At 43.8% G+C, this 15,494-nt stretch overlaps 1 protein-coding gene across 6 annotated transcripts in view; it reads left to right on the top strand.

Moving 5' to 3' along the window:
- Nucleotides 1–15,494, top strand: part of LOC310714637 (UPF0462 protein C4orf33) — a 23,665-nt gene continuing 8,171 nt past the window's right edge. For 2 of the 6 annotated variants that reach the window (XM_083520157.1, XM_083520153.1), the window contains exons 1-4: nt 1–129; nt 3,120–3,270; nt 6,480–6,660; nt 14,641–14,701. In XM_083520157.1, the coding sequence (XP_083376283.1) occupies nt 3,247–3,270; nt 6,480–6,660; nt 14,641–14,701 (266 nt within the window). In that variant the 5' untranslated portion in view covers nt 1–129; nt 3,120–3,246. Of the gene's footprint in view, nt 175–3,119; nt 3,271–6,479; nt 6,661–14,640; nt 14,702–15,494 lie in introns of all 6 variants that reach the window. The other 4 variants (XM_083520155.1, XM_083520154.1, XM_083520152.1 and 1 more) reach the window with 3 other exon arrangements.

Raw genomic sequence — 15,494 nt, forward strand, 5'->3', positions numbered from 1 at the left:
ATCGGAATCTAGGCGAAGGAGATGACTTTTCCCATTGGTTTAAAAGGGGGAAAGGAAAAAAAAAAGCATCACGTGCCCGCCTCTTCCTTCAGGCTGTGCGAGGAAGCGGCTGAGGAACAAAACTGAGCGGTGAGTGGGCAACCGCTGTGTGTTTGTACGCGCGCTTACGCGGAAGTAAGTATCTCCATCTCCCAGGGACCAATTACTTCCGAGTAGACCTGTCAGGCTGCAGTCCTAGCTGGGAGGGAGCCCCATTAAATCCAACGGGGCCTCCTCCTGAGCAAAGTTGACTGGCAGCCACCCTATGCCCCGTCGCAGGGCTGGATTTCCTTCCCTCTTCCTGGTTTCGAAGCAACTTGCCTCCCCAACGCTTCTCGGTGTTTTTAAAAGGGTGGCGCCGTGAGCTGAAATGGTGGCAGCTGAAACTTTTTCGTCTCTCGCGGTTTCCAGAGGCAGAGGGTCCTCCCCCCCGGCGGAAAACGTTGGCAACCGGACGGGGGTGGGAAGAGGGGAGAAGGACCTGGTTTAAATCGAAGAGGGCTGCCCGCATTGACTGCCCAGAACAGTCATTGCAATAGATTTCTACTCTGCAGAGAGGAGATAAGAGATGCTCGGGATGTGTCTCACTGTCCTCTTCATCAGTACAGTATGTCGGCATCCTGAGGAAAGAGTGATTCTTGCACTTACACACACGCACACAATATTGTGTTAGAGAGTGTGTATATTCCAGAGTGTTAATGAACATATGAGTCAAGCAAATCTGATCTTTTCCCCACCCACACATAAGCACTCTCTATTGAACTCTTACCGCAGTGTGACCTACCCACAATACTGGATGGTGATTAATGGGATGTATTAACACTTTGTGTTGCCCCTTCTCACTGCTAGTAGTTCCCAAGTTCCTCCCCAAGTTCTGGAAACCTGATGTCCTTTGTGAACATGCAAACGCTACAGCAGCATAGAATTGTAAAATTGGAGGGTTAGACAAGATCCCATGGGCCATCTAGCCCAACCCCCTGCAATGCAGAAATCTTTTACCCAACGTGGGGCTTGAACCCTGAGTTTGAGAGTCTCATGCTCTACTGACTGAGCTATCCCTCAATTGGGATACAACTCATATTCCCTCCTAGTCCACAAATCCAACATCATGGGTCGATATAAAGTGGGACTAATTTTCTTTGTGCCCAGCAGTCTAATCTCGAAATTATTTCCCTCCAGCCATGTAATAATATTGCCCAAGCATTCCTCCTGAGCTCTTCAAACTTAGTTCTAATCATAATTAACATATATAGCCCCCCTTGCCCCAACAAGCAGACATTGACAGGATATTGGAACCAACTCAGATCCTTTTTGGAAAAACTGGAGACCAAATTCCCTACCATTGACCCACCAATTGCAGGCAATTTCAATGCTGGAGCTATCCTTCATTCAATTTGTAATTAGTTCACATTTTCCCAGTCCTGCATTCAAAGTTTCTTTTTACCACAGGCAATTAGTTAAGGAGGGAAAAAGTTAAATAGAGCAATATCTCTGCAGGTATGGACAGGAAGCTGCATCATTTAGACAAGGTGGGGGAACTGGTTCCTGGATAAATTGGATGACATGTAGGAATTGCACCTCCTTTCTTGGTATGCTCAACTCAACTTGCCACTCAGCTTAACTCCTTTAAACTCTTTTCTCATACAGTATTGAGAAAAAAGTTTTGACTTTTATATTAGTCACACATTTGAGTGTCTAAACTATTATCTTTTGATTGCTTTGTGGGTGGATTGATGCTGAAGTATGAACTGCACATTATTTACAATACCTTGTTTTGTGTATTGTGTGTTAAAGTATACTTAAAACTGCTCAGGGTGATGATACCTGGAAGGCTACAGGCAGCAAGTGCAAGATGTAGAGCACAAGGATAAGCTGATGGACCACAGAATGCCAATCAACTGCTATGTTATGTAGCAGTTGGAGGCAGCTATGTAGAAGGAAATATTACAGCATTTAGGGCTTTTTAGTTCAAAGAAAATAGTAGGTTCCGTAACAGAAGTGTATAAAATTATGCATGGTCTAGAGCAGTGTTTCCCAACCGGTGTTCCGCGGCACACTACTGTGCCGTGAGACATCGGCTGGTGTGCCGTGGGAGGGAGGCGGGCGAGAGGCGGCGGCGGTGAGGATCCGGCGGGGGTGGGGGGAGTGGGGGCCGTCGCGCGCAACCGAACTCACTTGGCGCGCTGCCGGCTTGTCCTCCTTCAACCCGGGTCGGGCCAGGCCTGCTCACGTCCCCGGATCCCCTAGCAGCAGCCGCACGCTCTCCAAAAGCGCAACGCTGCGCGCAACCGCTCGGCCAGCTGGTGCTCTGCGACTCCGCCCTTTCCCCTCCCAGCGCCGGAGGGTTCGCGCGACCGCAGCTGTTCCCTTTCGCAGCGCGCGGGAAACAATTCCAGGCCGATTGCCTTGTGCCGAAAAGCACCGCCTCTCCTTCCAGCTCAGGCCCGGGCCGCCGGCTCCCCGAATGACGTCACGGGGGCGGGGCTTTAATGGTGGTGTGCCGCGAGATTTTTTTCCGGTAAACAGGTGTGCCGTTGCCCAAAAACGTTTGGGAAACACTGGTCTAGAGAAAGCAAAGATTTTCTCTCTTTCACAACACTGGCACTTAGGGACATCCATTGAAGCTGAACATAGGAATTTTCAGGACAGACAAAACTATGAAACTGTGACATTTGTTTCCATGAGAGGCAGTGATGGCCACCAACTTGGCAGGCTTTTAAAGAAGATTCAACAAATTCTTAGAGCAAAAGGCTATCAGTGGCTACTTTCCCTGATGGATGTGTTGTTCTTCCATTGTTGGAGGCAGTATGCTTCTGAATACATGTTGCTGGAAACAACAGAAGATGAACATGCTGTTGCCCTCATGACCTGCTTGCAAAGTTGCTTCCCCAAGGCATCTGACTGGCCAGAATGCTGGAATAAATTGGCCACTGGTCTGATTCAGCTCACTCTTAAGTTCTTAGAAGATATTGCAGGAGTAGATTTCCAAGACTAATTACAAGGAAATTTTATTTTTATCACAAGTTTGCAGAGGATATATAGTTGTATTTCAAGTTTAACATGTTCTACTTTATCCATAGGCAGGCCATTTGTTCATCACCAATACTGCTGTGGAAATATAACTTTATTTGGAGGATGACAGTGGATTTGCATATTTATACAAGTTAAAGTTGAGATCACTGTGGACACCCTGTGGTGAAAATAGGCATGAACAGTCAGGTACTGAAAAAGGTATGGTGTTGCAGCAAGTTATTTAATTCTCCTGCGTATGTAATAACTCTATACCAAGATCTTAATGGAACTTCCAGTAACACATGCAATTGGTTGACTTGCATCTCTGTTGCAATAATGTTGCGTCGCTTGCAATAATGGGTAGGAGTTGGGAGATTATAGAATGCTATTAAAGTTACTAGCAGCTGTGCCCCTGTCTGCTCCATTCACACACACCCCTACTATTTTCCCCACATTAACCCCCTACAGCAGTGGTTCCCAACCTTTTTTTGGCCATGCCCCACCTAAGCATCTCTAAAATCCTGGTGCTGCCCCCCCCCAGTGATATATAATTATTAAAAAAGTGAACTCCTGTTCACGTGGAGGAAGCCTAAAAGGCCATTCAGGGTTAATAACTCATTCTTGAATTGCCCCCCTTAAAAATCAAATTGCCCCCTTTTGGGGCATGTGCTTCACATTGGGAACCACGGCCCTAGAGCTTCCCCTTCCTACTGCTACTAAGCTCACTTTTCACCTTCCCAACCCTATTCCGGAAGCTACTTCTCTCTTCCGCTCTATTGTGCAAGCACACTTTGCATCCCTGTTTTCACCTTTGCTCCCATGTCCATGCCTCCTCACTTACTTTTGTCCACCCCCATTATAACTTCCTGAAACCTCCTACCACACTATAAGCACCCTTTGCGCCCTTTGCCCAGTTATGAAGCTATGAAACTTGGCCTATTATCCAGACTCTTTCGCACAACTGCTTTCATCTTCAACCCCATTCCCATGCCACCTACTCCATCTTATTTTGCAACCTGCTTTGCACCACCATTTTCTTTTTTCCACACCCCTTGTCCATAGTTTTCTCAACTCTCCTTGCACACAGACAAGGGCGTAGGAAGGGGTGTGTGGTGGGGGCAGTCCGCCTTGGGTGTCATCCCGGGGGGGAGACACACCCCCGGCAGATCGCACTGCCACGCCGCGACCGGCCCCCCGCCGGGAGGATTGCATCACCGCGCTGCAATCTGCCCCCACCAGGAGGATCACCTCACCGCACCGCGATCGCCCCCCCCCCAGAGGATCGTGTCACGATTGGTCCCCTCCAGGATTGTGCTGCCTCACCGATCGCCCCTTGGGCAGATCGCCCCACCCTGCTTCTCCAGGTGCTAGCTCCGCCACTGCACACAGATCACCCCTATTTCCACACCTTACCCTCTCTCCTATTGTGCATCTTCCTTTCCATACACACACCATTATCTCCCTCCCCTCCCCTTTCCTACCTCCTTGTTTTTTCTTTTTTTAAAAAAATATTTTTATTGCATTTTTTCCAGATAGATATAAACAGCACAGAAAAACAAAGAAAACAAGAAAAGAAAAGAAAAAAGACAGATTATTACCAAAGCTTGTTTCAATCCATCATCGGACTTCCCCACATCTCCCGCACAGTGCATTCTCAATAATAAATTTGACAGCAAATTATAACCTTGTTTCATATGTTTCTTTTGTACTTTCAGTTGCATTTTAAGTTTAAATTACTTATTGTCCAAATTATTCAATAAACACATATATTATCCTTTTTAAAACATTTAAACATTGGTTCTTTCATTATTATTATCTAATTTCATATATATTCCACTCTCATTGCTGGGGCTATCCTTCCAAATCGTACGAAATCCTATAGTTCATATAACTTATAAAGTTTTTGCAAATAGTCCTTAAATTTCTTCCAGTCCTCCTCCATTGCTTCTTCTCCCAGATCTCGGATCCTGGCAGTCATCTCGGCCAACTCCATATAGTCAATCAATTGCGTTTGCCACTCTTCCAGTGTGGGCAAATCTTGAGTCTTCCAATATTTGGTGATAAGAATTCTTGCTGCTGTGGTTGCATACATAAAAAACGTTCTGTCCTTCTTTAACACCTTTTGGCCCATAATGCCCAAGAGGAAGGCCTCCGGTTTCTTAGGAAAGGTGTACTTAAACACCTTTTTTAACTCATTGTAAATCATTTCCCAGAAGGCCTTCACTCTTGGACAGGTCCACCAAAGGTGAAAGAATGTTCCTTCAGCCTCCTTGCACTTCCAACATTTGTTATCAGACAAATGGTATATCTTAGCAAGCTTGACTGGGGTCATGTACCACCTGTATATCATTTTCATAATATTTTCTTTCAAGGCATTACATGCCGTAAATTTCATACCGGTGGTCCATAACCTTTCCCAGTCTTCAAACATGATATTGTACCCAATGTCTTGAGCCCACTTTATCATGGCTGATTTAACTGTCTCATCCTGTGTATTCCATTTAAGCAGCAAGTTATACATTCTCGATAATACCTTGGTCTTTGGTTCTAACAGCTCTGTCTCAAGTTTCGATTTTTCCACCTGGAATCCTACCTACCTCCTTGTTTTTTCAACCCCTTGCACAAAGACCACATCCCATTTCCATGCCTCCTCCTTTCTTCTATTCTGCAGCCCCTTTTGTACGCATAACCCATGCTGATATATATTACTGTATCTTAAGAGCAATCCCATCAGTTTGTTCAGTTAGAGAGTATTAAGTTCAGTTGATGAGTGTTGTACATATACAGGTGTCTGATAAGAAAACATTTCTGCTAAATTATTACATTGAATCTGGAACTTCATGTTGAAAACAACACATGGTACCAGGAGTAAAATACATTGTGAGAAAGTACTATGGAATGTTTGAAGGTTCCTCATCCTTTGTCTCTCACGTGAGGCAGCTGAGAAGTTCCGAAAAGCATTTCTGCCCATTTCAGTGTTTCCCCTTTTCACTCCCACAATGGCAGAAGTTTGAGTAGAGCAGGGTGGAAGGACATACAGTGGTACCTCTGGTTGCGAACGGGATCCGTTCCGGAGGCCCGTTCACAACCTGAAAAGAGCACAACCTGAAGCGCCGTATCTGCGCAGGTGCATAGCGCGATTTAGCGCTTCTGCGCGTGTGCGATCAGCGAAACCAGGAAGTAACTCTTTCCAGTACTTCCGGATCACCACAGGACGCAACCTGTAAGACGTACGCTGAAGTGTCTGTAACATGAGGTATGACTGTAGATGAAAGCTGTGAGTTTAAACAACAGCAGAGGGTTGAATGAAGCAGGGATATAGTGACACTGCAGGTTGGTTGGTTTTTTAACGAAACAAAAAAAAATAGTGGCAAACATCTTAGTATTAAACAAAAATAATCATTTTAAGTTTACAATATAATATTTAGATGGAGTTTAAAATTGAAGATACATGGAACAGCTTACCAGTGAGTCATGATCCAGTAACAATCAAGTTGACAGGTGAAGATGCTGGAATGATGATAGAAGTGTGTGCTCCATTTTTTAACGATCCTCCAGCTCCTCCTGGAGACCCCGGAAAACCATTCAATGGACTGTGGGACTATGAGGGTAAGTGAATCAATCCTTTTGCAAGGTTCTATCATGTATATTCTGGCAGCATCTCTTGTGTACAGGCTGGCATTCCTGTCAAGAGAAATGCTGAACTTTGTTTAAAGAAATGCAACAACAGGTTATGTGGAGTGCTCTTGTTCAAGCTTGAAGAGAGACAACTCTGCCATTTTTCAGAGTATTCTATTCCACCTCAGCTTTCCATTTTCCACCCCCAACAGATTCATCATTTTGTGCCCACTGAATATGTTCAACACTAATTATCCTGTGAGGGGGTGTAGGTCCCCTATTCCCCTCCCACCGCCCCTCCTTTCCCCATCCTCTACTTCTGTAAAGCTTTGGGTTACCCTGAGCTTGCTGATGCGGCTAGATGGTGCTGTTTTGGTTATATAAAGATCTACATTGAGAGAATGAACTTTCCATTAGTATTATGCAGAATCCTGTGACTATCAGAGAAGCTGATTCAAAACAGAGAAATGAATGAAGCCTAGTTAGGAGTTCCAAGTGCCCTAAACATTGTTTTATTTCCAGTATTGATTGATTATTTAATATCTAATTTCTATACTGATTAATATATTAAATATATATTCTTAGAGATAAGAGTACAAAAAACTGAAGCAACAGCAAACAACTTAAACATAATATTACAAAAATACACAGTTACATATAAGCACTGCATCAATACATAGGGCTGTTTCTGTGTATATAAATAAATAAAGTTAAATAAAATATATTCATTTTCCTTTGGTCACACCCTATCATCCTCTGGGTTTCTCACCCGAAGGCCAGCAAACTTTTAGCTTACCCACAAAGGTTTCACAACAAAAAGATACTGGAAACAGCAAACATCAGCCTAGTCTCTCGCTCTAGACTTGATCTTTATGCGTAGACCCAAGGCACTGCCTCAGACTGCCTGCAGCTGTGTCCCATTCAGCTGCACTTTCCACAACCAGGTCCAGGTGCAGCAGCTTTCCCAGGGGTCGGTCCAAAGGATGAGGAGAGGCTCCCCTTCCACCCACAGCTGTTTCTTCACCCTCTGTCCTCTTCTAGCTGGGATATAATGTAATATAGTGGGGCAGAAGGGTCATTTAATTTTTAATGGGAAGGCTACTTATTGCAAATTATTAGGGGTTATGCAACCTGAATAAATATTATAACTGTGTTGTAAACATCAATTACCATTTATATATCGAGTAATCTATTTTAGGTTATCTCAAAAGGCAGGCAATTTTCATGAAATCTGTGTTCTTTTTTTGAGCATGTTCTCCGCAATTCTGCCTCCTAGGTAAAGAAATATATTACTATGCTTTTCTTGGAATTTTATGGTAAACAATCATAGCTCAGTTGGTTAGACCATGGTGCTGATAACACCAAGGTTGCAGGTTCAATCCCTGTATGGACCAGCTGCATATTCCTGCATTGCAGGGGGTTGGACTAGATGATCCTCAGGGTCCCTTCCAACTCTACAGTTCTGTGATTCTGTGATCTAATTATCCAGATCTGAATCAAAACTAATGTTATTAATGCCAGGTTCTTTGTAGAAATTGTCACACAGCTGGTGAAAACCTAAAAAAATTCAATGCTATGAAACCTACAGGGGCATTATTATTATTATTGCCAGTTTATATGGTGCAAACAGTACGAAAGGATAGGCCCCTGCCTCAAAGGAGAAAGTAGTTTTGCAAATTGTTATGGGGTTATGCTACAACATATGCTCATTAGCAAGTGTGTAAATGCTAGCAATAGGCTATTTATAGCACAAGCTGCTTATTCCATATACAGAGTGTTACAGTGGACAAAATGGTAGTACAGTGGTACCTCGGGTTACAGACGCTTCAGGTTACAGACTCCGCTAACCCAGAAATAGTACCTCAGGTTAAGAACTTTGCTTCAGGATGAGAACAGAAATCGAGCAGCGGCGGCAGCGAGAGGCCCCATTAGTGGTTCTTCAGGTTAAGAACAGTTTCAGGTTGAGAATGGACCTCCAGAACGAATTACAGTGGTGCCCCGCAAGACGAATGCCTCGCAAGACGAAAAACTCGCTAGACGAAAGGGTTTTCCATTTTTTGAGGTGCTTCGCAAGACGAATTTACCTATGGGCTTGCTTCGCAAGACGAAAACGTCTTGCAAGTTTGTTTCCTTTTTCGTAAAACCGTTAAAACCCAAGGTGCATTGCTTGAAGAGGTGCAGTTGCGACTTCACTTCGAGGAGCAACACATTGCACGCGGTGTGGTAGCCTTTTTTGAGGTTTTTGAGGACTTTGCTGATTTTTGAAGCTTTTCCAAAACTTCTTTTGCAGCCATTTGGTAAGTTAAACTTTTAAAACTTTTTTGGGGGTTTTTGGATTTTGGGTTGGGGTGTTTGGAATTCAAGGACTTGGTGTTGGGGAGAGGTTTGCAAGAATCTGGGCCATGTTGTTTTTTTTAAAAAAAAAATCTGGGTTTGAATTTCTGTGCGGTGGGTGGCTGGGGGAACAGTTGGGGAGGGGTTTGCAAGAATCTGGGAGCTTGTGTGGGGTTTTTTTTTGAATTTTTATGATTTTCTGTGACCATTGGGCCATGTTGGTTTTTTTAAAAAAAAAATCTGGGTTTGAATTTCTGTGTGGTGGGTGGCTGGGGGAACAGTTGGGGAGGGGTTTGCAACAGTTGGGGAGGGGTTTGCAATTTCTGTGTGGTGGGTGGGTGGTTGGGATAACAGTTGAGGTTTTTGAAGACTTTGGTGATTTTTAAGGCTTTTCCAAAACTTCTTTTGCAGCCATTTGAGGATTTTGAAGACTTTGGTGATTTGCAGCCATTTCGTAAGTTAAACTTTTAAAACTTTTTGGGGGGGGTTTTGGATTTTGGTTTGGGTGTTTGGAATTCAAGGACTTGGTTCTGGGTTTGAATTTCTGTGTGGTGGGTGGCTGGGTGCTTTTGAATTTTTTGGATGTGAAGCACTGATTCCCCCCCCCCCCGAGTTTACGAACGTAGGAGCTGTGCTGCCATGGGACCCAAGAAGACTGCTGCTGCAGAGGCCGGCGAGAGGAAGAAGGAGAAGGTGACGCTGGAAATGAAGAAGGAGATCACCCGGAAGCACGAAGGTGGAATGCGTGTGACAGACCTCGCCAGGGAGTACGGCAGGAACCCATCGACCATCGGCACCATCCTGAAGATGAGGAAGAAGATCCTTGCGACTGATGCAGCCAAGGGAGTCATCGTGAAGAACCGCCCAGCTGTTCTGGAGGAGGTGGAGAAGTTGCTGCTCATCTGGTTAGAAGAGAAGCAGCGTGCAGGGGACACAGTGACTGAGGCCGTCATTTGTGAGAAGGCCAAGGCCTTGCACGCAGACCTCGTCCGGGAACAGCCAGGAACCTCAGGCGAGCCAGAAGTCTTCAAGGCAAGCAGAGGCTGGTTTGACCAGTTCAAGGCAAGATCTGGAATCCACAGCGTGGTCAGGCATGGAGAGGCTGCCAGTTCTGATGTTCCTGCGGCTGAAGACTTTGCATTGGAGTTCCTGGAGGCTGTGAAGACGGAGGGCTACGTTCCACAGCAGGTCTTCAACTGCGACGAGACCGGGCTGTTTTGGAAGAGGATGCCCAAAAGGACTTTCATCACACAGGAGGAGGCCAAGTTGCCTGGCCACAAGCCCATGAAGGACCGTCTGACCCTGCTCTTCTGTGCCAACGCAAGCGGCGACCTGAAGATCAAGCCCCTGCTGGTGTACCACTCGGAGAACCCACGGGCCTTCAAGAAACACAAGGTCGACAAGGAGCAGCTGAGTGTCATGTGGTGATCCAACAGTAAGGCTTGGATCACACATGTGCTGTTTGTGGACTGGGTCAATCTTGCTTTTGGCCCTGCTGTCAAACAGTACCTGCTGGACAACGACCTGCCGCTGAAGGCTTTGCTTCTGATGGACAATGCTCCTGCTCATCCTAAAGGCCTTGAGGAGGACTTGTTGGAGGAGTTCAGCTTCATCAGAATCATGTTCCTGCTGCCTAACACCACGCCACTGCTCCAGCCGATGGATCAGCCGATGGATCAGGTCATCGCCAATTTCAAAAAACTCTACACCAAGGAGCTTTTCAGGCGATGCTTCGAGGTGACTGATTGCACCACCATCACCCTGCGGGAATTCTGGAAGGACCACTTCGACATCGTCACCTGCTTGAAGATGATCACCACGGCCTGGAATAGGATCAGCCAGAGAAATTTGAATTGCGCTTGGCACAGCCTGTGGCCGGACTGTGTGGCACCAAGTGACTCTGATGCACCAGAGTCAACAGTGGTGCAGGACATTGTTGCCTTGGGGAGGACCGTGAGCCTGGAGGTCACAGAGGAGGACGTCAGCGAGCTGGTGGAGGAGCACGACCACGAGCTGATCACCCAGGAGCTGGTCGAACTGCAGGCAGAGGCTGCGCAGGAGCAGGCCTCGCTGGAAGAGGAGGAAGCAACTGAGGAACGGCTGTCCTCCAAAGAACTGAGGGACATTTGCATGAAGTGGAAGGATGTGCAGGCTTTTGCACAGCGGCACCACCCTAACAAGCACATGGTACACGACCTTGCGAACACTTTTGATGCGACGGTCATGTCGCCTTTCAGGGAGGTGCTGAAAAGGCGGATGAAGCAGCACACCATGGACAGGTTCTTCAGCAAGAAGCAAAGAGTGGAAGAGGAACCTTCTTCGAGTTGTCCCCCAGAGTCTCAGAAAATGTACTGTACACTTTGTTGATTTTTAAATGTTTTTCTGTCATGTTTAGAAACTTAATTAATTGTTCCTTCAATTTTTGAAATTCTCTTTACAGTATGTGTGACTTTAAAGAACACTTAATAAACTCTTGTTGTACCAAATTTGGCTTTGTTTGGACTTTTTTTGACCATAGGACCGAATTAATTGAATTTCAATGCATTCCTATGGGATTTCGTGCTTTGCAAGGCGAAAAATTCACTAGACCAAAAAACTCGCGGAACGAATTAATTTCGTCTTGCGAGGCACCACTGTAAGTTCTTAACCCGAGGTACACTGTAATCTGTTACTATACATGATAGTGATTAAGGACTGCCTCTGAATTATCTTCCCATATGGTATTCCCAAATACTATAGTCAAGTACAGAATGAATGAAAATCCATATATTTGTCCCATCAATAAAGTTTGGTAACTGTATATTGGTTAGGGCTGCCATATGTCCAGATTTTCCTGGACATTGCTGGGATTTCAAAGGTGGAATTGATACCTGGGGCAGAGAGATTTCCAAAAGGCAGTGCTTTGTCCTGGATCTTAGTCGATCGAAAAATCAGTTTTTGTAAAAAAAAATAAATCTCAACAACTTTTGGGGTGTCCTGATTTTTACTTTTTGAAATGTGGCAACCCAAACTTGGTGCATTAGCTTCAAGGTTTTTAAAAGATCCACATGGTAGGCTTAACTTTCCTGTGTGATAAAGACTCTTATGTACATCTTTTAGAGAGGAGTATGGAGGTACAGCATTAGAATCTCTCATCTTTTATGCTGGATAAATTAATTTTCACTAAATGAGTAGTCCAAAGAACTTTTATCTTATAATACAAATTCCAACACTTCAGTACAGTTGCCACTTAAACTCACTGGTTTTCTTACTGGCAATTGTTTCTTTAAGGGATCTGATGATAAATGAACTGCTTCAATACCATAATACAGATTTTCAAATAGCCATCCACTTTGTAGCCTGTTTAAAGCAAGAGTTTGCTCAGTGTAGACCCATTAATTGCAGTGTATCTACTCTGAGTGCGATTTAGCTTGGGTGACATCCAAAGTACTGAATATCATCAGTCATAAAAGCCTTATAAAACTTGGTTCTCTCATTTTATAGGCCACATACTACTGACGCAGGGATATCTGGATAAGACGACTAAAAACTACCTCCACTGTTGAGCTCAGATTCTGCTTTCAATTTTACATAGGCATCTATGGGAACAGGATAGTGGCCTAGATGGGCCATTGGCCTGATCCAGTAGGCTCTTCTTACGTTCTTAAAATGTTTTTCATGGACCAACAACTTTTGTGGTCTTGTTTGACATAGCCACTATGTTTCTCCAAGTCTAAGTAGCGTAATCTCTCCCCATCACCTGGGCTTTCACTGTGACTTCCCTGATTTCTATCACTATGGAGATGGCTACTCGATAGTTGGAATTTCAGTGTTACCAATGAGGAGATTTCACCCCTCCCATACCCAAGAATCTCCTGATGATCTCCTGATGGTCTCTGCTGACTCTCCAGAGAGGAGGAGGCGTGTCCTGCCTATCTACTTATTCTGCCCAGCAACATATCAGTGTGTGTGTGAGTGAGAGAGACAGTCAGTCAGTGTATCGGAGAAAGTGAGAGTGTAAGAGATTCTAGAGATAAGATTGCTGCTAAGTGCAGCTGCAGACTCTCAGTGTAGCATTGATTTATGCTTAGAATATTCAGCTCTGTATATAGTTTTGTATCATAGTTGTAGTTACAGAATAAAAGGAAGATATTCTACAGAGCTGCTCTCCGAGTGGTTTATACTCTGCAAGACTCTGCAAAACTCTGCTGCACAATGACTGTATTATTGAGACAGTGAATCCGGTGCTCTCAGCTCTAAGCTGTGAGTCCACAGCACTGTGACCTGTTCCTGTGAGAAAGGAGGTCTCTGGCGGTGCTACCCAGCTCGCCTAGCCCAGTCGGGGTTGAGGTGCATGAGTCCAGTTGGTGCACTGGCTCTAGGGCGATGCTGACAACCAACACTACTTTGATTCTGTTTTTCTTGAACAGGATAATATATCAGTGTGAAGTCATCTGGCAAGTTTCCTTGGCTATGTGATCTTCACATTTTAAACTTTTTTCTTATGCCATCAAGCTTATGTTGCTTTATCTTGCATTCAAGCTCCATAGGTTTTTAAATTTTACTATTGCAGCATTGTTGCCAAAATAATATTCACAGCATAATGCATTCAAATTGGCAGTGCAATAAATGTGTATAGTGTTTAAAATATTCACTAATTGGCTATGTTCACATAGCATTCTAGAGGAGAATCTAGAGTAATAGTTGAGTATGCTGCTACCTGCTAGAATAACGCCAATTTTGTATTTAAAAAAACTTTAATGTGCTGTATGAGCATCAGTTGGAACAATTTTCCCCATTCTTTTTCTTTTCTGCTCTTAAAGGTATGAAGAATTCATAATTTATACTTCCCTAGGTGGAGGAGAAATCTTTTTCTGGGAGCCATTTGTATTTTATTCTTATTTCTTGCAGCTGTTTCCGTTGATCAGCACTGCATTGGAAAGTAGCAGCAGGATTCCTGAGTAGCTTTTTCATACATATGAATGAAATTCTTTCCCTGCTCTCTCAATTGTTTCACATTCATTCCATTGCTTTAGGAGTATATTGCATCAGTTTCTTGCACTTAAGGCTTTTCCTTAGGGCCAGTGCAATGAGTGATTGCTCAGTTCTGTTCAATTTTACCTACACAGGCATCCCGTAAAAGTCCCTAAGCATCACTTACCTGATTGACAGCTAATATCAAGTAGAGAAACTGTTATTTTCCACAGCTGTTTCCATCCTTATCAAGATGGAAGAATCAATCTTTCGTTTCTTCCCCCTATGTACATACACACAGAGAATTTGTAAAACACTTTTTTGTAGTAGTTTTAAAAGCAATACTCTTCTAGATTATGGTAATTATAAGCTATTTGAAGTGTTTTCAAAGCACATTATGAAAAATATATACAGTTAGTGGGCTGCCGAAAAAATTAGAGGAGAAATGATATTTTGCAGCATTCTCCTATGCATATCCACTCAGAGGTAAGTCCCACTGAGTTCAATTGGGCTGTACTCCCAGGTAAATGGATATGGGATTGTAGCCCATGTCTGCAATCCTAAATGCAGTAGGGAATAAGTTATATTGAGCAAATGGGATTGAGTTCATGTAACTGTGTGTAGGTTTGCACTGTAAATATAAAAATGATTTAAAATGAAGCAGCAATGTTTGTTGGTTTTCAGTTGTAGAAGCTTTCTTCTTGAATCACCAAACTGAGCAGTACTTAGAAGTGGAGTTTTGTCCGTAAGTAAACATTTCAAAATCCTTTAATTTCTTATGCAATTATGTTGCTTGAATCCTTGATGTGTACGTTTGTATTTGGGAGATTGCTAGAATTCCAAGAGTGCTTTCAGCTTTATGCAGGTGAAGAACAGGATTTGCCACTAGGGAATCCCATTCAGACCTTGTCCAGTATCAGAAGTGTCTTTCTGCTTGGAGTTGTTCTGTGGCTTTAGAAGGTAGCTGCTGATTCTACAATGTGGCTAGAAAAAAATATTATGGTTTCTCTCAGTCTGTATATTTTGGCAGTAAGCTAAGGAACAGAGCTGTAAAGTTAATGTATATTGACATGCAGTGCAATATCATATATGTTGTAAGCCGCCCAGAGTGGCTGGGGAAACCCAGCCAGATGGGTGGGATATTATTATTCCTATTCCTATTAATAAATTAATTACTAATACTGTATTAATATTATTATACAGTGAGATGGTAAGGTGCTGCATAGGGACAGAGTCCTTAAGAGCAAAAGCACCTGTATGTTTTCCTGTGCGGTTGCCAATACTCTACATGTAAAGCTCTGTAGGAATCTTTAATTTGCAGCTGCAGTATTATAACATTAACCAATGAATGAATTTCTGTATTCTTACAGAATCGGAGTGAGAAGAATCCAAGATAGGATAAAGAGTCCAAGATAGGATAAAGGCAGTGTACGTTTTTATTGTTGAGTCTATTCAGGGAGGCAAGCTCTGAAAAATATACAAAATTGGGGATTTGCGTGGTGCTGTAGCTAGGGTGGGGGACCAGTGAAAATGATGGA

Source organism: Podarcis liolepis, assembly GCF_965112155.1.
Source record: "Podarcis liolepis genome assembly, chromosome: 9".
Lineage (NCBI taxonomy): Eukaryota > Metazoa > Chordata > Lepidosauria > Squamata > Lacertidae > Podarcis > Podarcis liolepis.